The 18,118-nt window shown below is 41.8% G+C and overlaps 1 protein-coding gene across 2 annotated transcripts in view; it reads left to right on the top strand.

Annotated features, from left to right (window-relative positions):
- Window positions 1-18,118, top strand: part of LOC149315237 (disheveled-associated activator of morphogenesis 1) — a 254,979-nt gene that overhangs the window by 96,671 nt on the left and 140,190 nt on the right. For both annotated transcript variants that reach the window (XM_089522803.1, XM_089522802.1), the window contains exon 2: window positions 3,356-3,578. In XM_089522803.1, coding sequence (XP_089378929.1) covers window positions 3,396-3,578 — 183 coding nt within the window. In that variant the 5' untranslated portion in view covers window positions 3,356-3,395. The remainder of the gene's footprint in view (window positions 1-3,355; window positions 3,579-18,118) is intronic.

Here is an 18,118-nt window from a genome sequence, read left to right as displayed (position 1 = left end):
GAGTTTCTTCCTGACGTTTCACCAGCATATGTGGCTGGCATCTTCAGAGAAATGTCAGGAAGAAACTCTTCTAGAACATGGCCACATAGCCCGAAAAACCCACAAAAAACTATGGATGCCGGCCATGAAAGCCTTCGACTTCACATGAGAATTAATTCTTTACATCCCTACTCTGCATATCTTGGTCAACCTAGCTGCCTGTGGAAAGCTCCAGAACAGGACTTGAGCATAATAGCACTCATGGCTTGTGTTCCCAGTAGCTGATAGTACCTCTGGAGGTAATATATGCCCATTTTGACTAACATCTACTGACAGGCTTATTTGTCTAATCCCTTCTTTAAAAAGCCCAAACTGGTGACTGTTACTACTCCTTTTAGGTGGAATCCTATCCGTTTATTGCACATGCGTATAATCCCCTATGAAAGCAGTTTGATATTTTTCCCTATACAAAATGTCCTCATTCCGAGTTGTGCAACCAAATACACAACCAGCTGCGCAACATCTGCATACGTATTGTGGGTTTGGTTGTACATTTGGTGTCTTGGTTCAGTTTTGCAGTGTTGCCATTCAACACAAGGGATACATAGCACAGTTAATGCATAACTCTGCAATACTGTGCAACCTCAGCTTACAGTAGCTAATTCTGTGGTTTAACTATGTACATCATGAAGCGCATAATTTTATTCCTGTTTAAATTATCAGATCTGATCTCACGTTTTCAGATGCCAGCCACTTGACATTTAGGCTCTGAACATTTTGCTGTCCGCATTTTAATCTCCCCCCCTCACCCCCCAGAACTCAGCGTTCATGAGTTGTATTTGTTCATGGTGCTCCCCACCACCAACAACTCTCCTGTGTTTAATGTTTGGGGAAGAAGGGAGTGGTGTGTAGAAAAGCAGAGCTCATTGAAGAGTAACTATTACTTTGTGGTTTTTCTTGAATCAACTCTTCTGACCAGCTGGATAAAGAACTAAGAGAGGGAAGGGCAAGCTGAGGGAATAGTGTCCTTTTAAACCCAAGGTTTTCTCCTTTTTAAAGGGAGATCATTCCCAAGCCGCATCTAGCTCTCAGGAAACCTGGAGATAGGAGCCCTGTCACTTTACAAAGACAATGTTGTTGTTGTTGTTGTTGTTGTTAACAACCCTCGAGTCGATCTCGACCCATGGTGACCCTGCTGATGAGACATCTCCCAAGACCCTCTGTCCTCCACTGCTCTGCAACTCCTGCAAACTCTTTAATAGAGTCCATCCCTCTAGCATGCGGCCTTCCTCTCTTTCTACTTCTCACTACCTTTTCTAGCATTAGTTTTTTCCACTGATTCATGCCTTCTCATGATGTGTCCAAAGTACGACAACCTGAGTTTTGTCATCTTGGCTTCTAGGGAGATTTCTGGCTTGATCTGCTCCAGGATCCATTTGTTTGTCTTTTTTACTGTCCCGGGAATCCTTAGCACTCTTCTCCAGCACCACATTTTGAATTAGTTGTTTCCTCCTAACCTCCTTTTCAACTGTCCAGCTCTTAGATCCATACATGACAATAGGGAATACAAGGGCTTGTACAATTCTAACTTTTGTGTTCAGTTGTATAACCTTGCATTTTAGGATCTTCTCTAGTTCTTTTATAGCTGTCCTTCCCATTCTTATTCTTATTCTGATTTGCTGGCAGCAGTCTCTATTTCTATCTATGTTTGATGCCAGGTATGAGAATTCTTTTACTATTTCTATTTCTTTGTTGTCTAATTCAAATTTGTGTAGGCCCTCTGCGGTCATTATTTTTTCCCCATTATGTTCAACAATAGCTTGCCTTTGCACTTTCTTCCTTGATCTTCCTTAGTAGTTGTTCCAGGTCTGGGAGATTTTCTGCTAGTACTGTGGTATCATCTGCATATCTCAGATGGTTGATATTCCTTCCTCTTATTTTCACTCCTCCTTCTTCTGTGTCCAAGCCTGTTTTTCTTACAATATGTCCTGCATATAAGTTGAACAAGTAGGGTGATAAGATGCAGCCTTGTCTGACTCCTTTGCCAATTGGGAACCATTCTGTTTCTCCATGTTCTGTTCTGACAGTAGCTTCTTGTCCTGAGTACAGATTTTTCATCAACACTATCAGATGTGTTGGCACTCCCATGTATTCAGGGGCGTTCCATAGCCTTTCATGATCTATGCAGTCAAAGGCTTTGCTATAGTCTATAAAGTACATGCTGATTTCTTTTGGAACTCCCTGGTGCGCTCTATTGCCCATCATATGTTTGCAGTGTGGTCCCTAGTGTCTCTTCCTTCCTGAACCCCACTTGGACCTCTGGGATTTCTCTCTTCATGTTGCAGAATTTTGAGCATAATTTTGCTTCCATGGGATATTAGTGCTATGATTATATAGTTGCTGCGATCTTTTGTGTCTCTTTTTTTGTGGATGCTGATGCATATTGATCGTTTCCAGTCTGTCGGCCATCGTTTTGTTTTCCATATCTGTTGATATATGTTAGCACTATAGTTGACTCTGTCAATGTGGATTGCAGCAGCTCAATTGGAATATGTTCCTGGTGACTTCTTTTTCGCCATTTCTCTTATTGCAGTTTCTACCTCATTTTTTAGAATTTGGGGTTCATCTTCATATGGCTCTTCATTCCATATGTCCTTAATTCTGTCATCTCTTTTATATAGCTCTTCTGTGTATTGCATCCATCGGTTTTTTATTCCTTCCTGGTCTTGAATTGTGTTATTTACAAAGACGTAGGAGAGAATAATTTTCTTTTAGAGCCTGCTGAATATGGAAGAATGAATAGGAATGAACAAGAGGGCACCCACACTCCACTGTCTGAATTATAAAAATATTGTGAGCCATGTTGAAAAATGTCTCAAAATATTCTGCTGATACAATAGCAGCTAGAGGACCAGAATAAGATGCAAAGAACAAGTGTGACATACATAATTTGAAAGTAGTGCTTCCCCCTTACTGGTGGGTTTATATGAATTTTGCAGTCTTTTGTTGGTCAATAGCTGCCACTGCATATTTTTGTCAGAATTCTATATAATGTTAAGTGTTTGTACAGTGGAGATCCATGGGCTTCCAAAATAGAGTCCAGTTGGTACTGTGTTGTTAAATAAATTGCTGAGTTCAGTCTACTACCAGACTCAATTCAAGACTTAAAAAATATTTAAAAATCCCCTTTGATGGGCAGAATGTTTGTAGAAATGATGGCATCTAAGAACTATTTATTGAAGAACCTGGTTTAAATGTTTGTCCAGAAGTAGATCACAGTTAGATGAAAGTGGGCTGCAAACGTGCACCTGCAGTCCAGTTTATAGAGTTACTAGCCCTATTTGTAATGCTTTCCACCCTTTTTGTCTTCTTTAAGAATTTAGTGCCTAGAACGGAAAACCATAAGGGCTTCAACCATGGCCCCAAGAAAAAGGAGCGGGCGAGGGATTTCATTCATCTTCTGCTGCTTCCGAAGTAATGACCACCCTGAGATCACCTACCGGCTGCGGAATGACAGCAACTTTGCCCTCCAAACCATGGAGCCTGCATTCCCAATGCCTCCAGTGGAAGAACTGGATGTTATGTTCAGTGAGCTGGTGGTGAGTAATGGTTTTGTATTGCCAAAATAAAATAAAATTAAGGGAACAAATGCATGAATAATACAGGCTGAATCTCCCTTATCCAAAATGCTTGGAACCAGAAGTGTTTGGGATTTCAGAGTTTTTTCCAATTTTGGGATCTTTACATGTACATACATGATGATCTTGAAGATGAAACCCAAGTGTAAACATGAAATTCATTTATGTTTCATATGCACCTTATTCACAGAGCCTAAATGTAGTTTTGTACACAACATTTTTAATAATTTTGTACATGAAATAAAATTTGTGCACATTGAACCATTAGAAAGCAAAGATATCACTTGCTGCATCTGGATTGAAAATATAATGCAGTGACACCACTTTAACTGTTATGGCTCAATGCTATGGAATCCTGCGATTTGTAAATTATTGTGCCACCAGAGCTCTCTAACAGAGAAGGCTAAATATCTGACAGAACTACACATTCCAGAATTCCATAGCATTGAACCATGGCAGTTAAAGTGATATCGGCATTATTTCAGCAGTGCAAATTGGGTCACTATCTCAACCACTCATGTGGCCAATTTTGGATTTTGGAATATTTTCAGTTTCGGAATTCCAGGTAAGGGAAACTCCACCTGTATTTGGATTCATTTTCATCCTTAGAAAATTAGTCCTGCTTGCAGTAGTGTGAAAGGTGCTAAGGAAAAATAATAGTGAAGGACTGTAAAGAGAGCCTTGGATCAGTCAGATTGCAAGAGATGAAAACAGTCCTGCAAAGTCTATGTTGCACCTCTTTAACATCTCACAGTTTAACAATTGCAAGTTCTTGGTCCTTTAATAGGGATGGCATACTTTGTAATCTTGTTCATTGGCAGGTTCACTGGAATGAATTGCCAGTTGGGTCAACATGTATAAGACCTTGGATACTCATTCGGCCCTCCTTATACACGGATTTTTTATACACGGATTCAAGCATCCACGGTTTGAAAATGTTCAAAAAAAGTATAAATTTCAAATATCAAACCATAATTTTCCATTTTTTATAACGGACACCATTTTCCCATGTCATTATATTTAATGGGACTTGAGCATCCATGGAGTTTGTTATTCAAGGGGGATCTTGGAACCAAACCCCAGCGTATAACAAGGGTCCACTGTACTCTGTCTCTGTATATTCAGGCATGACATGGTGGCATTTGTTGCCTTGCTCCTCCTGTTTGCTTTTTTCTTTCCAACACTTTGGCCTGAATTCTCCTGGATAGCATCAATGAAAGCAGTGCTACTAGTGTTGACAGGTTTCCCATCAAATCAAAATTCATGACATGCAGGGTTGACAGTCAGGAAGTAGCTATTAACAAATTTGTCCTCTTCCTGCTTGCCAAACGAAAGTACTGATCACAATTAACTTATCCTTATGTTTCTCTGTAAAATTAACATATTGTCCACATTAATAAATTGCAAAATATGTGCTTTTCTGTTTTTATGAACAGCCCACATTCAGAAATACAGGAATTATTTTTGGTATCTTTTTCACTGGTCATTTCTCTCCAGGATGAAAAAGAGCCATTGTTGAGCACCCTTTGGCTTCAGACGGTCAACCAATTACAAATCCATGTAACCGTTACTTTGTCTAGCCCACATTTTACAAGCTTGTTTGCAAGAATGTCATGGGAAACCTTGTCAAAGGCCTTACTGAAATCAAGATATACTATATCCACAGCATTCCCTTCATCTACCAAGCTGGTAATTTTATCAAAGAAAGAGATCAGATTTGTCTGGTATGACTTGTTTCTCTGAAACCCATGTTGACTTTTTGTGATAATGGCATTGCCTTCTAGATGTTCACAGACTCTCTGTTTAATCATCTGCTCTAGAATCTTTCCTGGTATGGATGTCAGACTAACTGGACGATAACTGTTTGGATCTTCTTTCCCCCCCCCCCCCCCCCTTTTTTGAAGATGGGGACGTTTGCCCTCCTCCAGTCTGCTGGGACTTCTCCTGTTCTGCGGGAGTTTTCAAAGATTATTGCCAATGGCTCTGGATGTAGTTCATCTGGTCCTGCAGGTTTATCTACGTTTAGATTAACCAGATATTCCTGTACTATCTCTTTTCTTATACTGTGCTGAAATTCCCCTAATCTTTCCTCTGCTCCATTATCCTCATGTTGAGCACCCTTTGCCTTTTCTGAGAAGACTGAGGCAAAGAAAGTGTTGAGTAATTCTGCCTTTTCTCTGTCCCCTGTTAGCATTTTGCCATCTTCTCCATGCAGTGGCCCTACCATTTCCTTCTTTTTCCTTTTGCTGTGGACATATCCAAAAAAGCCCTTTTTATTGTTCTTAACCTCTCTAGCAAACCTGAGTTCATTCTGCACTTTAGCTTTTCTGACTTTACCCCTACATGTGCTTACTATTTGTTTGAATTCCTCTTTGGTGATTTCTCCTTTTTTCCCATTTCTTATACATGCTCTGTTTAAAACTTAGCTCAGTTGAAAGTTCCTTAGTCATCCATCCTGGTTTCTTGAGACATCTCCCATTTTTCTTCCTCATTGGAACTGTTTGAAATTGTGCCTTCAGTATCTCTCCTTTGAGAAACTCCCATCCATCTTGAACTCCCTTCTCTTTTAGTATTTCTGACCATGGGATCACCCCCAGTATTTCTCTAAGTTTATTAAAATCAGCTTTCCTAAAGTCTAGAAAGTCTAGACTTCAGCATCCATGACCTGTCACATGAGATAAGGTGAGGAATTTTCCACTTGCGGTGTCATGTCAACACCCAAAAAGTTTTGGAGCATTCCAGATTTTTGGATTAGGGATGCTCAACCTGTAACAACTTCACTGTAGTAAAATGCCAACACAAGGCATGCCATGACCACTGCCTGAATTGTGAGGCGTCTTAGAGTGACAGAACTATAAAATAAATTTATTTGATTAAAATTTCTGAACAAGAAAACTTTTCTAAATTCATATGAATATAAATATACAACAAACTAGGTATCTAATTAATTCTTAAAAGGTAAAATATGTGTTATTATCTACCATATATTTTATTTTGAAACCAGAGTTGGAATCAGTACATTTCTATAGTCACCAGTTCCACCCAGAATTGTTTCCAACTCCACAACTCCAGTTCCAACTTCACGCTCCTAGTTCCCACAGGTTATGTTGTCTAATGGTCTGCCAGTGCAGATATGCATACCTGGCACTATTGCTTTTCATCCTCATCTACATCTATGCAATATTGTCCCAAGTACTGGTGCACCATCCATGTACAAGACAACAGATATCAGAAGGCTGAGGAGAACCCCAAGGAGTGGAGAAGAACAAAATCTTTGGCCATGCTGAGAGAGGCAGAGAAGAAACCTTAGTGACAAACACTTCATTCCCTATCCCACAAAAAATCACAGTAGCACAGAATGTTCTTTTGGGCTACAATTCCCAGAATGCTGACTTGGGGAAATAAAGAAAACATGGTGGGAGAACAGAGATGATGATGATGATGATGATGATGATGATGATGATGATGATGATGATGATGATGATGATGATCTTTTTTGTCCAGCCTTTTCCACAACACTAGTACTCCGGTTGGCTCACAGATTAAAGAGGTGGCTCACAGTATGAATTAAAAAGAATCTAGTGTGACATAGTGGTTTGAGTATTGAACTAGAACTCTCGACACCAGGATTCAAATCCCTGCTCAGCCATGGAAACCTACAGGTTGACCTTGAGCATGTTGTACACTTTCAGCTCTCATAAAAACCCTATGATAAGTTGACCTTAGTGAAGTCAAAGGCTTTCATGGTCAGCATCCATGTTTTTTTGTTGGTTTTTCGGGCTTCCTGGCCATGTTCTAGAAGAGTTTATTCCTGACGTTTCACCAGTATTTGTGGATGGCATCTTCAGAGAATCTGAAGATGCCAGCCACAGATGCTGGCAAAATGTTGGGAATAAACGCTTCTATAACATGGCCACATAGCCTGAAAAACCCACAAAAAACTATGGTTCATCTTAGGTTCACCATAAGTTGTAAAGGGCTTGAAGGCACACAACAACAGACAAGTGAAAAACATACAAAAACATCCCCCCATGTGTAATTTCAAAACAAATTAAACAATGTTGAGAATCAACCCATTTAAAAAAAGGTAATGTGAGATTTGTAAAAAATAAAATCAAAGAAGCCCATTAAAAGCCCATCATAGTTGATTCCTAAATACCTGCTAGAACTGGAAAGTTTCCAGACATTATTTGGAATCCCCAATAGAAGTACTCCCTGCCTCCAAGTTTTGTCCAACTTGTTTCATTTATCTTGTAGATTTATCGCCTGCCAGTCCTTCAGTATGTACAGTGGGCCCTCTGTATCCGCTGTGGTTTGATTCCAGGACCACTCCAAGTCCTGTTAAATACAATGGCATAGTAAAATGGTGCCCCTTAGTTAAACTATTTAAACAATATGTTCCTTGTAATGGTGTCCCTTATTTAATTCATGGTTTGCTTTATGGAATTTATATTTTTGGAATGTTTTCAAGCTGTGAATGGTTTGAATCCATGGATGAAAAATCTATGGATATAGAGGGCCAACTTGGGCTGTGAATCTTCTCTGAGTTTTAGTTCATAGGAGATATCCAAGGAGTTGAATGCTTTCCCAAAAATAGTGTTTATCATCTTGGATAGCACCTTAAAAGTTCAGACACACACACACACACACACACACACACACACTCACACACACACTATACACACTGACTTGGAAGTCAGGAACTGCCTTTGCTTCCAGTAGGACGTGAAATTTGTGCTTCAAGTTTTCTGTAGTCCCTCCTCTGTAGGGTTTCCCGCTTTCTGTCCACCAAGGAAGCTCAAGTCAGCACATGCAACTGCCAACCATGCTTGCGCTGCCAAGATGGTTTCCTCCTTGTGCCAAGCCCTCTTCAAAAGCATCATGGCCGTACGCCGGAGTATTGTGAGAGGATTGGCACCGACGGACCCAAATCTTCATCCAAGCAGGGCGAGCTCCTTGTCCTGTCATCCATCAGGGCTGTGTCTGCTCTTGCTGTGACACACAAGGAGAAAAGGGAAAGAGATGTTCACAAAAGGCAGCCGGGGGGCCTGGTCAGCTGCTGCTTTTGTTGCTGCCAGCAGTTCTCAGCGGCTTTGGAAAGGCTTGGTGTTGCTGGGGAAACCTGCAAGGTTTTCTTGAACCAGTGATGGGGACGTGCCTTGCTGATTTCAGTTTTTTATCTCAACCTGATGGATTAATGCCATCTGACAACTTCAAGAGAGAATAGCAAAGGGCGAGAAGTCACTTGTGGCAAAAGCAGTGGCTGGGAGCATGTAGCAATGAACCCTTAAATACAGCAATGTTGGATTGTTCATGGGTTGATTTCCTATATTCCCCAGGCTTAGAGGCTTTTCCTGAGAGCTTCTCCCTTCCCCCAGTCTCCCTGTGTCGCAGCCCCATCTGGCAATGTAATGCCACCCATTCATCCGCCCATCAATACAGCAAACATGGCTATTAACATTACAGTGCTCTTTGTGTGTTCAAACCAAAGTACTTTTAAGCTTTATCTTTTAAAATAAATAAATGGAATACAATTGGCTGGGAGGATTCTGGGAGTTGGAATCCCAATAATAACTTAGTTGGAAGGGATCTCAATAGTCTTCGAGTCCAACATCAGCCAGTTCAGGAAACGAAATCTGTCAGTATCTCTGACATATGGCCATCCAATGTCAGACAAAACCCTCCAACAGAGGTGAGTCCACCATTTTCCCAGACAGACTGTTGAGCAGCTCTTATTGTTAGGAAGTTTGTCTTCATGCAAATAAATCCCAACAGTTGTTTCCCACCTTCTCCATCAAAAGAAATTGGCTGCAAAAACACTTTTTAAGCTATCTGATATAAGTGGCCATTGGGTTTGATTTTTTTTCCTCCAATGCACCATGAGCTGGCACCATATTTGTGCCCATTGACTACAATTATTTCTTTCTTGGAAAATCTGTAGAGATCAGTAATGAATGGCCCGGGGATAGCACTTGTCCAAGGACCATCACTTTGAAATACACTGACATATGCAGTGAGAGATGTCTACAGTGGGAAAGAAGCTGGAGGGAAGACTTAACACTTTTATCCACCCTTTCCCATTCCAGTAAGAAGTTTCCCTTCTCCAGGTATCTAGAAAGCCAATCTGGATGAATAGCTCAGTTTGCAAACATTCACTTTTGAAATTTTCTGTATTGGGGTAGTGATTCTGGAATTTATAGTCCATAAAACAAAACATCTGCAACCTCTGGAATTATTTTAACAGTAGTATTGAATGGGTAAAGGGTTAAGGGCTCCCTTGTCTGCAACAAACAGCTCTCCATTCTACTTCTGTTTTTCTTTTGAGGAAGTTGGGGGGGGATGTGTCCCATTGTCTGCATGTGGCCTCTGAATCTAGGGTCCAAAACACAGTGCAGAAATAATCCAGTTTGAGACTGCTTTAACTGCCCTGGCTCTGTGCTTTGGCATTCTGAGAATTGTAGTTTATTGTGGCATCAGAGTTCTCTGATAGAGAAGGCTAAATGTCTCACAAAACTCCAGTTCACAGAATTCCCTAGCACTGAGCCAGGGCAGTTAAAGCAGTCTCAAACTAGATTTATTTCTGCAGTGTGTTTTGGACTCAGGTTTTCTGGCCTGTAAAGCCCCCCCCCCCCAGTCCACCATAGCCCCCAACCCCCAGATCTGTTTTTTAAAAATGGCATTATTTTTACTCATAAACTGCACAGAAACTCCCCAAATGTGGGCAAACACATAAAAGACTCACCCCACAACCTCCAAGAACCCCACAATACTTCTGTTTTCATCAGACTCCCTCTCAAAATAGCAAGATGTAGTGCTGCATTTTCTCTTCTAGCTGTCATTTTGTGAATGAAAATGAAGAGGGAAAAGTGAGGTATTTTGGCATGCTGGAAGAGGTGCAGCCTGCAGGGGTGAGGGTCTTGGGGGCATATTGGCACCTTCCCCCATTTGCAGTTGCCCACCTGTGTTACTCATACATTGCTGCATTTTCTGTATAGTGAAGCATGAATGAGATTCATTTAAACACCCCTGGCTTTTTTTAATGAACAGCAGCATGTAGACAACATGTCAAATTCTATAATTTTGCAGAAATTTGTTCAAATTCACTGCTATTATCTCCTGATCAGTTTTCTGCCAGTTAGGAATTATGACAGCCATTCAGTTAAAGAGCTATCCTCCTATTTCGTCACCTCAGCTTTAGCTCATTTTAAATTTTGCGTAAGTGCAAAACTAGTTCTGAAGGACACCATCAGTTGTGTTTAGAGAAGGCACACACATGTGCAATGGCAATACAATCTTGGGGCATTCCATCTTCTGCAGCACTTCTTTAGCAAGGACTCATGTCTGACTTTCAAAAAGACCCTGTTTAATGAGAAAGAGGTTTGTTGGTTTGTTTTTAATTAATTAAAGCTGTTATTTCCTTCAAGTTTAGATCAGATGTAGGAAGCATCTACCCTCCCAGATGTCATTGGACTCACCATTGGTTAGAGCTGATTGGAATTGCAGTCCAACAATATCTGTAGAACCTCTTGATTTTTCCTCCCCACCCTGAATTTAAGTGCTGTATCCTTATTGTGAAAAAAGGCCCTTTAGCTAAAATGGCCCTACCACTAGCATAAAGACCTTGGAAAGGACTGGAGAAAGTCCAGTTAAGATTATTAAAGGGGGGAGGTTTTCATACGAGCTTCTTGCAGTAATTTTTAAAGAAGGCAACTCCATCTGTAAAAATATTGGAAGAAGCAAAAAGACACAGAGAATGGAGCAAATGATCAGTTGATTGTCTTTTTCTGTGCAATGAGCATCATTTATAGCAGCCTGCAAGATTCCACTTTTTCCTCAAATGTTTTGGTTCCTTTTCATCAAGGCTTAGGTAGCCCCTCTGGCTGTATATTAAAGCAGTTTAATCTAACAGAAATGATACAACTATAATATAGTACTGTCTTTACTGGTACAGATGTTCCTCGGTGCAGATGAAAGGTATGTTACAAACATAGCTCAGGGGCAGATTAACTCAGTGGGTTTTTGAGGGCACTTCAGCCTTCCGTGTCATCTGCACCCATTACCAATAAGAAGCCGTTTAATCATTAGATCATGCATTATGGATCAGTCTTGATCTTACCATAATCTTGCTTTCCAACAGAAGGACGTTGGGTAAGATGCAGTCTGAGTTGGTGGCCACTAGCTTGGATTACTTTGCAAAAGGGATAAGGCGCATTTATGGAGGAGAAGGCTCTTAAAGGCTATTTTATGCCATGATATCTAAATTGAGTTTAGCTAGATGCAATGCACCTTTGAATGCCAAATACGATGTGGGGAGGTTCAGTAATAATGCCTTGTTTGTGGACTTTCAAGAGATATTTCCTATTGCCGTTGTGTGAAATCACACAAGTCATTGTTGACATATGGTGACCCTAAGGCAAGCCTATCATAGGGTTTTCTTGGCAGGTTCCTTCAGAGGGAGGGTTGCCATTGCCATCCTCTGAGGCTGGGAGTGTGTGACTTGCCCAGTGGGTTTTTATGCTTGAGCACGGAATTGAACCCTGCCTCCAGAGTTGTAATCCAATGCTCAAACCATTATGCCACGTTGGTCACCTGTGTAGTTCCTAATTTGAACCTTGTGGTGCTCTAGTCATGTTTCCCAACCTTTCGTCCCCCAGATGTTTTGGTCTCCAGCTTCCATAATTCTTGACTCTTAGCCAAGTTGGCCGGGGCTTTTGGAATCTGAAGTTCAATACAAATGGAGGACCAAAGGTTGGTAACCACTACTCTAGGTCAAAGCCTATGATGAACACCTTGACGTAGCTGCCCTACAGACTGCCAGTTTATTAGATGGTCATAACCTCCAACCACTCACAAATGAAAACAGGGACACGTGTGGCCAGGCAACATCAGTGTGGTCATGTTAGCAAAAGTTTTTAATGAAGAAGACCACAGCTATTTTCTTTTGCCTAAGCCTCTTGGGAAAAGCCAAGTTTCATCCCTGCTCTCCCCTCACTGAGTTAACTGAGTGCAAACTACTTTTGCACTTTACACTGAGTTTGCAGCACTTGAAGTTAGGGGAGGGGGAATAGGGAAAGTGGGAGGAAAAGCGAGAAACTGGGAAATTTTAAAAGCAGTTGAGTGGGACAACAGAAAATTAACTGGGACACTTGGAGGGTATATGGATACTTTTTGTGGCTGTATTTTCTCTCTGGCTTTTCTTCACGAACGAAAATTGAGGAAGGACTCATCCCGCGCTTTCTACAAGTGCATTGATGACTAAAAAGGCTAATCCGAGATAAACAAGTCTGCTTGCAGAAAGCACAGCAGAAAGTCTCCTTGGGTGGTGTTTCTGGGTTGTGGTTCTTTCTGCGTTGTCGTTTCTCTTCAAGACTCGTTCAGCGTCAGTTTTCGAAAAAGGCTGCAGCATCATGGATAGTGCATCTCCATGCCTCCCGATGTGAGGCCAGGGCGGACCATTGTTGGTGATCAATTTGTCCAAGCCTGAGGTGTTGTTTCAGGGAGTCCTTATATTTCTTCTTTGGAGCACCCTTCTTACGCTGACCTGTGGCGAGTTCACCGTAAAATACTATTTTTGGGAGGCAATGGTCCTCCATCCTAGAAACATGTCCTGCCCAGCACAGCTGTGTTCTCAATAGCATGGCCTCAATGCTGGTGATCCCTGCTTGCTCATGGACAGCAAGATTTGTCACATAGTTGGTCCAGTGTATATTTAGAATTGTGCGTAAACAGCACTGATGAAAGCATTCAAGGAGTCGTAGGTGTTGGCGATAGGTGACCCATGTTTCAGACCCATAAAGGAGAATAGACAGTACAATGGCTCTATACACATTGATTTTTGTGCTTCGCCTCAAGTGTTTGTTACTCCAGACTCTTTTGTGAAGCCTTCCGAATGCACTATATGCCTTTGCTAATCTGTGATCGATCTCTTTATCAATCTTGGCGTCTGAGGAGATGATGCTTCCCAAGTAGGTGAACTGCTGGACGGACTTAAGCACAGATGTGCCTACAGTGATGTGGGGATGGTAGTGTTCTTCCTGTGGTGCCGGCTGGTAGAGAACTTCTGTTTTCTTCAGACTGACTTCCAGCCCAAAGAGCTCTGCAGCTGTAGGAAAACAAGATGTTAGGCACTGCAGAGCTGCTTCCGTATGGGCAACGAGGGCAGCATCGTCAGCAAAAAGCAGCTCACGGACTAGATAGTTTAGAGTCGTGGTGCGACCCCTCAGACAGCTTAAGTTAAACAAGCTACCATCAGTACGGTAGTGTATATAAATGCCATCTTCTTCAAGATCTGCCGTAGCCCTTTGGAGCATCATGCTGAAGAAGATTGTAAATAGAGTTGGAGCGAGAATACAAGCTTGCTTCACACGATTAGTTATTAGAAAGGGCTCCGAGAGAGCATCGCCATATCTGACTTGATTTGCTGGCCTTCATGTAGCAGGATGATCATTTTGAGGAATTTGGGGGGGGGGCATCCTAGTCGTTCCAGGATCTGCCACAGTCCTTTTATACTCACAGTGTCAAAGGCTTTGGTGAGGTCGACAAATGTTACATAGAGTCCTTTGTTCTGCTCTCTACATTTCTCTTGCAGTTGTCTGAGGGCAAATACCATGTCTGTAGTGCTCCTATTAGCTCTAATGCCACATTGGCTTTCAGGGAGAAGTTCTTCTGCAATGGCAGGAACTAATCTGTTCAGCAGTATCCTTGCGAGGATTTTTCCAGCAATGGAGAGTAGTGTTTTACCTCATTAGTTCGAGCAATCCGATTTTGCTCCTTTTTTCTTGTAGAGAGTGATGATGACTGCATCTCGGAGATCTGATGGCAGTTCGCCTTTTTCCCAGCAACTCACAAGGAGTTCGTGGAGTTTAGCATGGAGTGCATGACCTCCATGTTTCCAAGCTACAGGTGGAATTCCATCAATCCCGGCAGCCTTGCCGTTTTTCAACTGCTGTATGGCCTTAACAGTTTCTTCCAAAGTGGGAGCTATGTCCAATTCTTTCTTCATTGGTTGTTGTGTCATCTGTTGAATAAGTGAATCTTGGACTACTCGGTTGGCACTAAAGAGGCTTTGGAAGTGTTCAGCCCATCGGTTCAGAATGGAAGCTTTATCTGTAATTAGTATTTGACCATCTGTACTGTATAGGGAGCTTTGGACCTGATATGTAGGTCCAAACACTGCTTTAAGAGCTTTGTAAAATTCTCTGGAATCACCCAGATCTGCACAACATTGTGTCTTTTCTGCTAAATTGATCCACCACTTGTTCTGAATGTCTCAGAGTTTTTGTTGGAGTTGACTACATGCGAGGCGAAAGGCTGCTTTTTTTACATGGCAAGATGGCTGGGCGAGGTGTGCCTGGTGAACAGTTCTCCTCTTTGCCAACAGCTCCTGGATCTCTTGGTTGTTTTCATTGGGGATGCATCCAGGTTGTCTTCAGGCTATCTTTCTGCTGAAAGATGGTGTTTGTAATAGTCAGCTGCTGTTCTGCACAAAACTCTAGCAGGAGATGTCCGTTATCGTTACAGTTTCCAACACCATGCTTGCCTAAAACACCTTTCCAGGCTTCGAAGTTCTTTCCTACTCTGGCATTGAAGTCACCAAGGATAATGATTTTGTCTTCTGCAGGGACTTTCTGTATAAGGTGGCATAGGTCTGAGTAGAATTTGTCTTTCTCCGCAGGGTCGGCTTGCATAGTTGGGGCATATATATTGAAGGGAACAACATGTGGGAAGCGTAAGGAGATAATGTGATCAGTGTGTCCTGTTGGCAAGGTTTCGAGTTCGGAGGCAATGGAGTTTTTGATCATAAAGCCTACACCTGCAAGATGTTTTTCAGTTTTGGGTTTGCCAGACCAATAGAGTGTGTAGCCAGCACCATGTTCTTTAAGGCTGCCTTCATCATGGAGACGAACTTCACTAAGAGCAGCGATGTCAAGTCGTGACAGTTCATGGGCTATTAGAGCAGAACGATGCTCAGGACGTCCACTATCTGCAGAATCTTGCATGGTTCTGATGTTCCAGCATGCAAGCGTTAGTCAATTTGCACCTTTGGAGGCTGGTGTGTGCCTTTGTTTCTTTGTCTTTGTTTGACCACATCAGAAGATGCCCGTTGGCTGCAGCTAGCCAACCGGGTAGATGGGGATGAGCTTTCGTTAGGCCACTTTTTCTAGGCCCCTCTCCATATGGAGCAAGCAGTGCTCTCCTTAAAAAAAGTCTGCTTGGTCATTCAGGATGTTGCCGAACAAGACTGTCATCCCCAGTCAGTCTCAAGCTACCAAAGTCCTGAACCACCTTCATGCAGGGTTGGGTCTGCAGCTTGCAGTGCATCTTTACACCTGCCGTTTTGTCCCTCACCTATCGTTACAGGGCTTTTTCGGAAGTTGGATGTATCCTTCGAGCCTGTGCAATGGATTTTTCTGGTGGAGCGCAGCGTGCACAGAACTGGCCTCACCCTTTAAACCAGAGGTTTGTCTGCTGAGGCCTTGAAAACATGGACGGTAGCAGCGAGGTCCTTGGGTCGTAGGTTTGATTAGAATTTCCTTCTCTTAGATGGTTGACCTTACAGGGTTAGAAAAGCACCATCTGCCCAGGTTTGGGATTAGAGTTTTCCTTCTCCTAGGATAGTTGCCATAAGGCTAGAGAGCCCATCCTGCCCTTTGTCTGTATTTATAGTGCCAAGAAAGGAAGAGATGAAGGTAATGCAAGCTTTTCAGCCTGAACTGCCAAAATAATTTAAAACTACATGGGTAGTATTCCTGAGGGATATAAGGAATATTCTCTTGACCTTGATTTTTTTTTAAATGTTATCTTAACATGTCAGCACATCCTATTGAGAAAATGGCCAACTGCTATGTTTTGTTTTATTTGTAATTTGGGTGTTGTTTTTGTGTGTGTGTGTGTGTGTGAAATGTTTGCACAAAAACATTCTGCTTTGGACAGAAAATAGTATGCCCTCTTGTCAGTAAGTAAATTTACAAGTTCCTGCCACAGGCTGATGGATGACAGGCAGAGGTGTATAGAGGAGGGAGATTGCCTCCTGTACCAACCCTGCAAGCTTTTTTTCCTGTGGTCATACTCATAGAAGAAATAGAGTAGTTCATTCCTTTCTCCACCAGTCCATTCATTTGCCCACAGGAAAATCGATGGACTCACCTGTATGCAATCACCACTTGTTCATGCCACACTCAGGATATTACTGTAATACAAGGGCATGGTCATGTATGTCAATCACCTATCACTGGCTGTGTCCTGTATTCACCATATGTTCCAAATACTATGGATATACCCTCTGTATTATTACATGTTTGTGTCCTATGACACAATTTTGAGATTCTAGCTAATGGATAATTAGTGTATGGTACTCACTGCCAACAAATTCTTTAATGAGTGATTGGATAAATTAATAGAGTTTTATAGCCATCCCTGGCATACCCTCCAATTGTCCCAGTTTTGAAGGATCAGTCCCAGTTAAGCCTTACTTCCGTTGTTGCAAACTGAGTTTAAAATGCAAAAGGAGTTTGGACTCACTCAGCAGAGGAGAGAGAAGGGAGTAGAATCTTGCCCATCCCAGTAGGCTCAGGCAAAAGCAAACGGCTGCAGCATTTCTTAGCTTGTATGCTCTTCCTCATCCTGACCACACTCTGACATTACTTGGCCACATGTGTGCCATTTTTTAAAATGTGAAATGTTGGAGGGCATGTTATGGCTAGTGGTAAAAATGGCTACAGTGAGCCCTCCACATCTGTTGGGGTTAGGGACAAAGGTCCCTCATAAAAATGGAAAAAAATGCAAATTTAAAAATAACTAATTTTTTAACCTGAAAGAACACCTCTCTAGGAACCTCTAGGTACTCCAGTGCAACTCTGAGGTCAACATCTGCTGGAGATTGACCATAGAATTGTACTGGATGACCTACAAATGCCAAGAGAAGTGTTCTCTCTAGGAATCTCTGCGTCCTCCAGCACAACTTCTGGTGAAAGGAGGACCTAGAGATAACATATTAATCAAATCCATGAAAAATCAAATCCACAGAAGTCAAAGCCACAAGTGTGGAGGGCCAACTGTATATGCAACCTCCAGTGTCACTGACAACATGCCTCCTCCATGTTTCATTTGCTGAGGAGCACAAGATGGAGGGTGCTATTGCACTCATTTCCTTCTGCCAGCCTCCCCGTGGGCAACTAACTGACCCCTGTGTGAACAGAATGATGGCTCATATAGACCTTATGTCTATAGATTTGATATGCACAATTTTTCTTATGTTGAAGCTCAAATTTAAGATTAACCTGTGTTGGAAGTGGATGGTAGCCTAAATCAAAACTTTACTTTCTGCATTCAACAAACAAAAAAATTACATTTTTTCAAGCAACCCTGTTTTTACTGCTTTAAGAAAATATTCCAAATGTTTCCAGGTAGCAAGCAATTTCTGGCAGGCTTATTCTTTCTTCCTTTATCACTCTAAAATTGCAAATATATTAAGTCCTGTGCAGTAACAATAATAAAGGGAG

Source organism: Sceloporus occidentalis, unplaced genomic scaffold (assembly GCF_023333645.1).
Source record: "Sceloporus occidentalis isolate IW3139 unplaced genomic scaffold, rSceOcc1.0.p SCAF_4, whole genome shotgun sequence".
NCBI lineage: Eukaryota > Metazoa > Chordata > Lepidosauria > Squamata > Phrynosomatidae > Sceloporus > Sceloporus occidentalis.
Note: the sequence above shows the minus strand (reverse complement) of the source record. Positions and strands in the feature narration are given on the sequence as shown.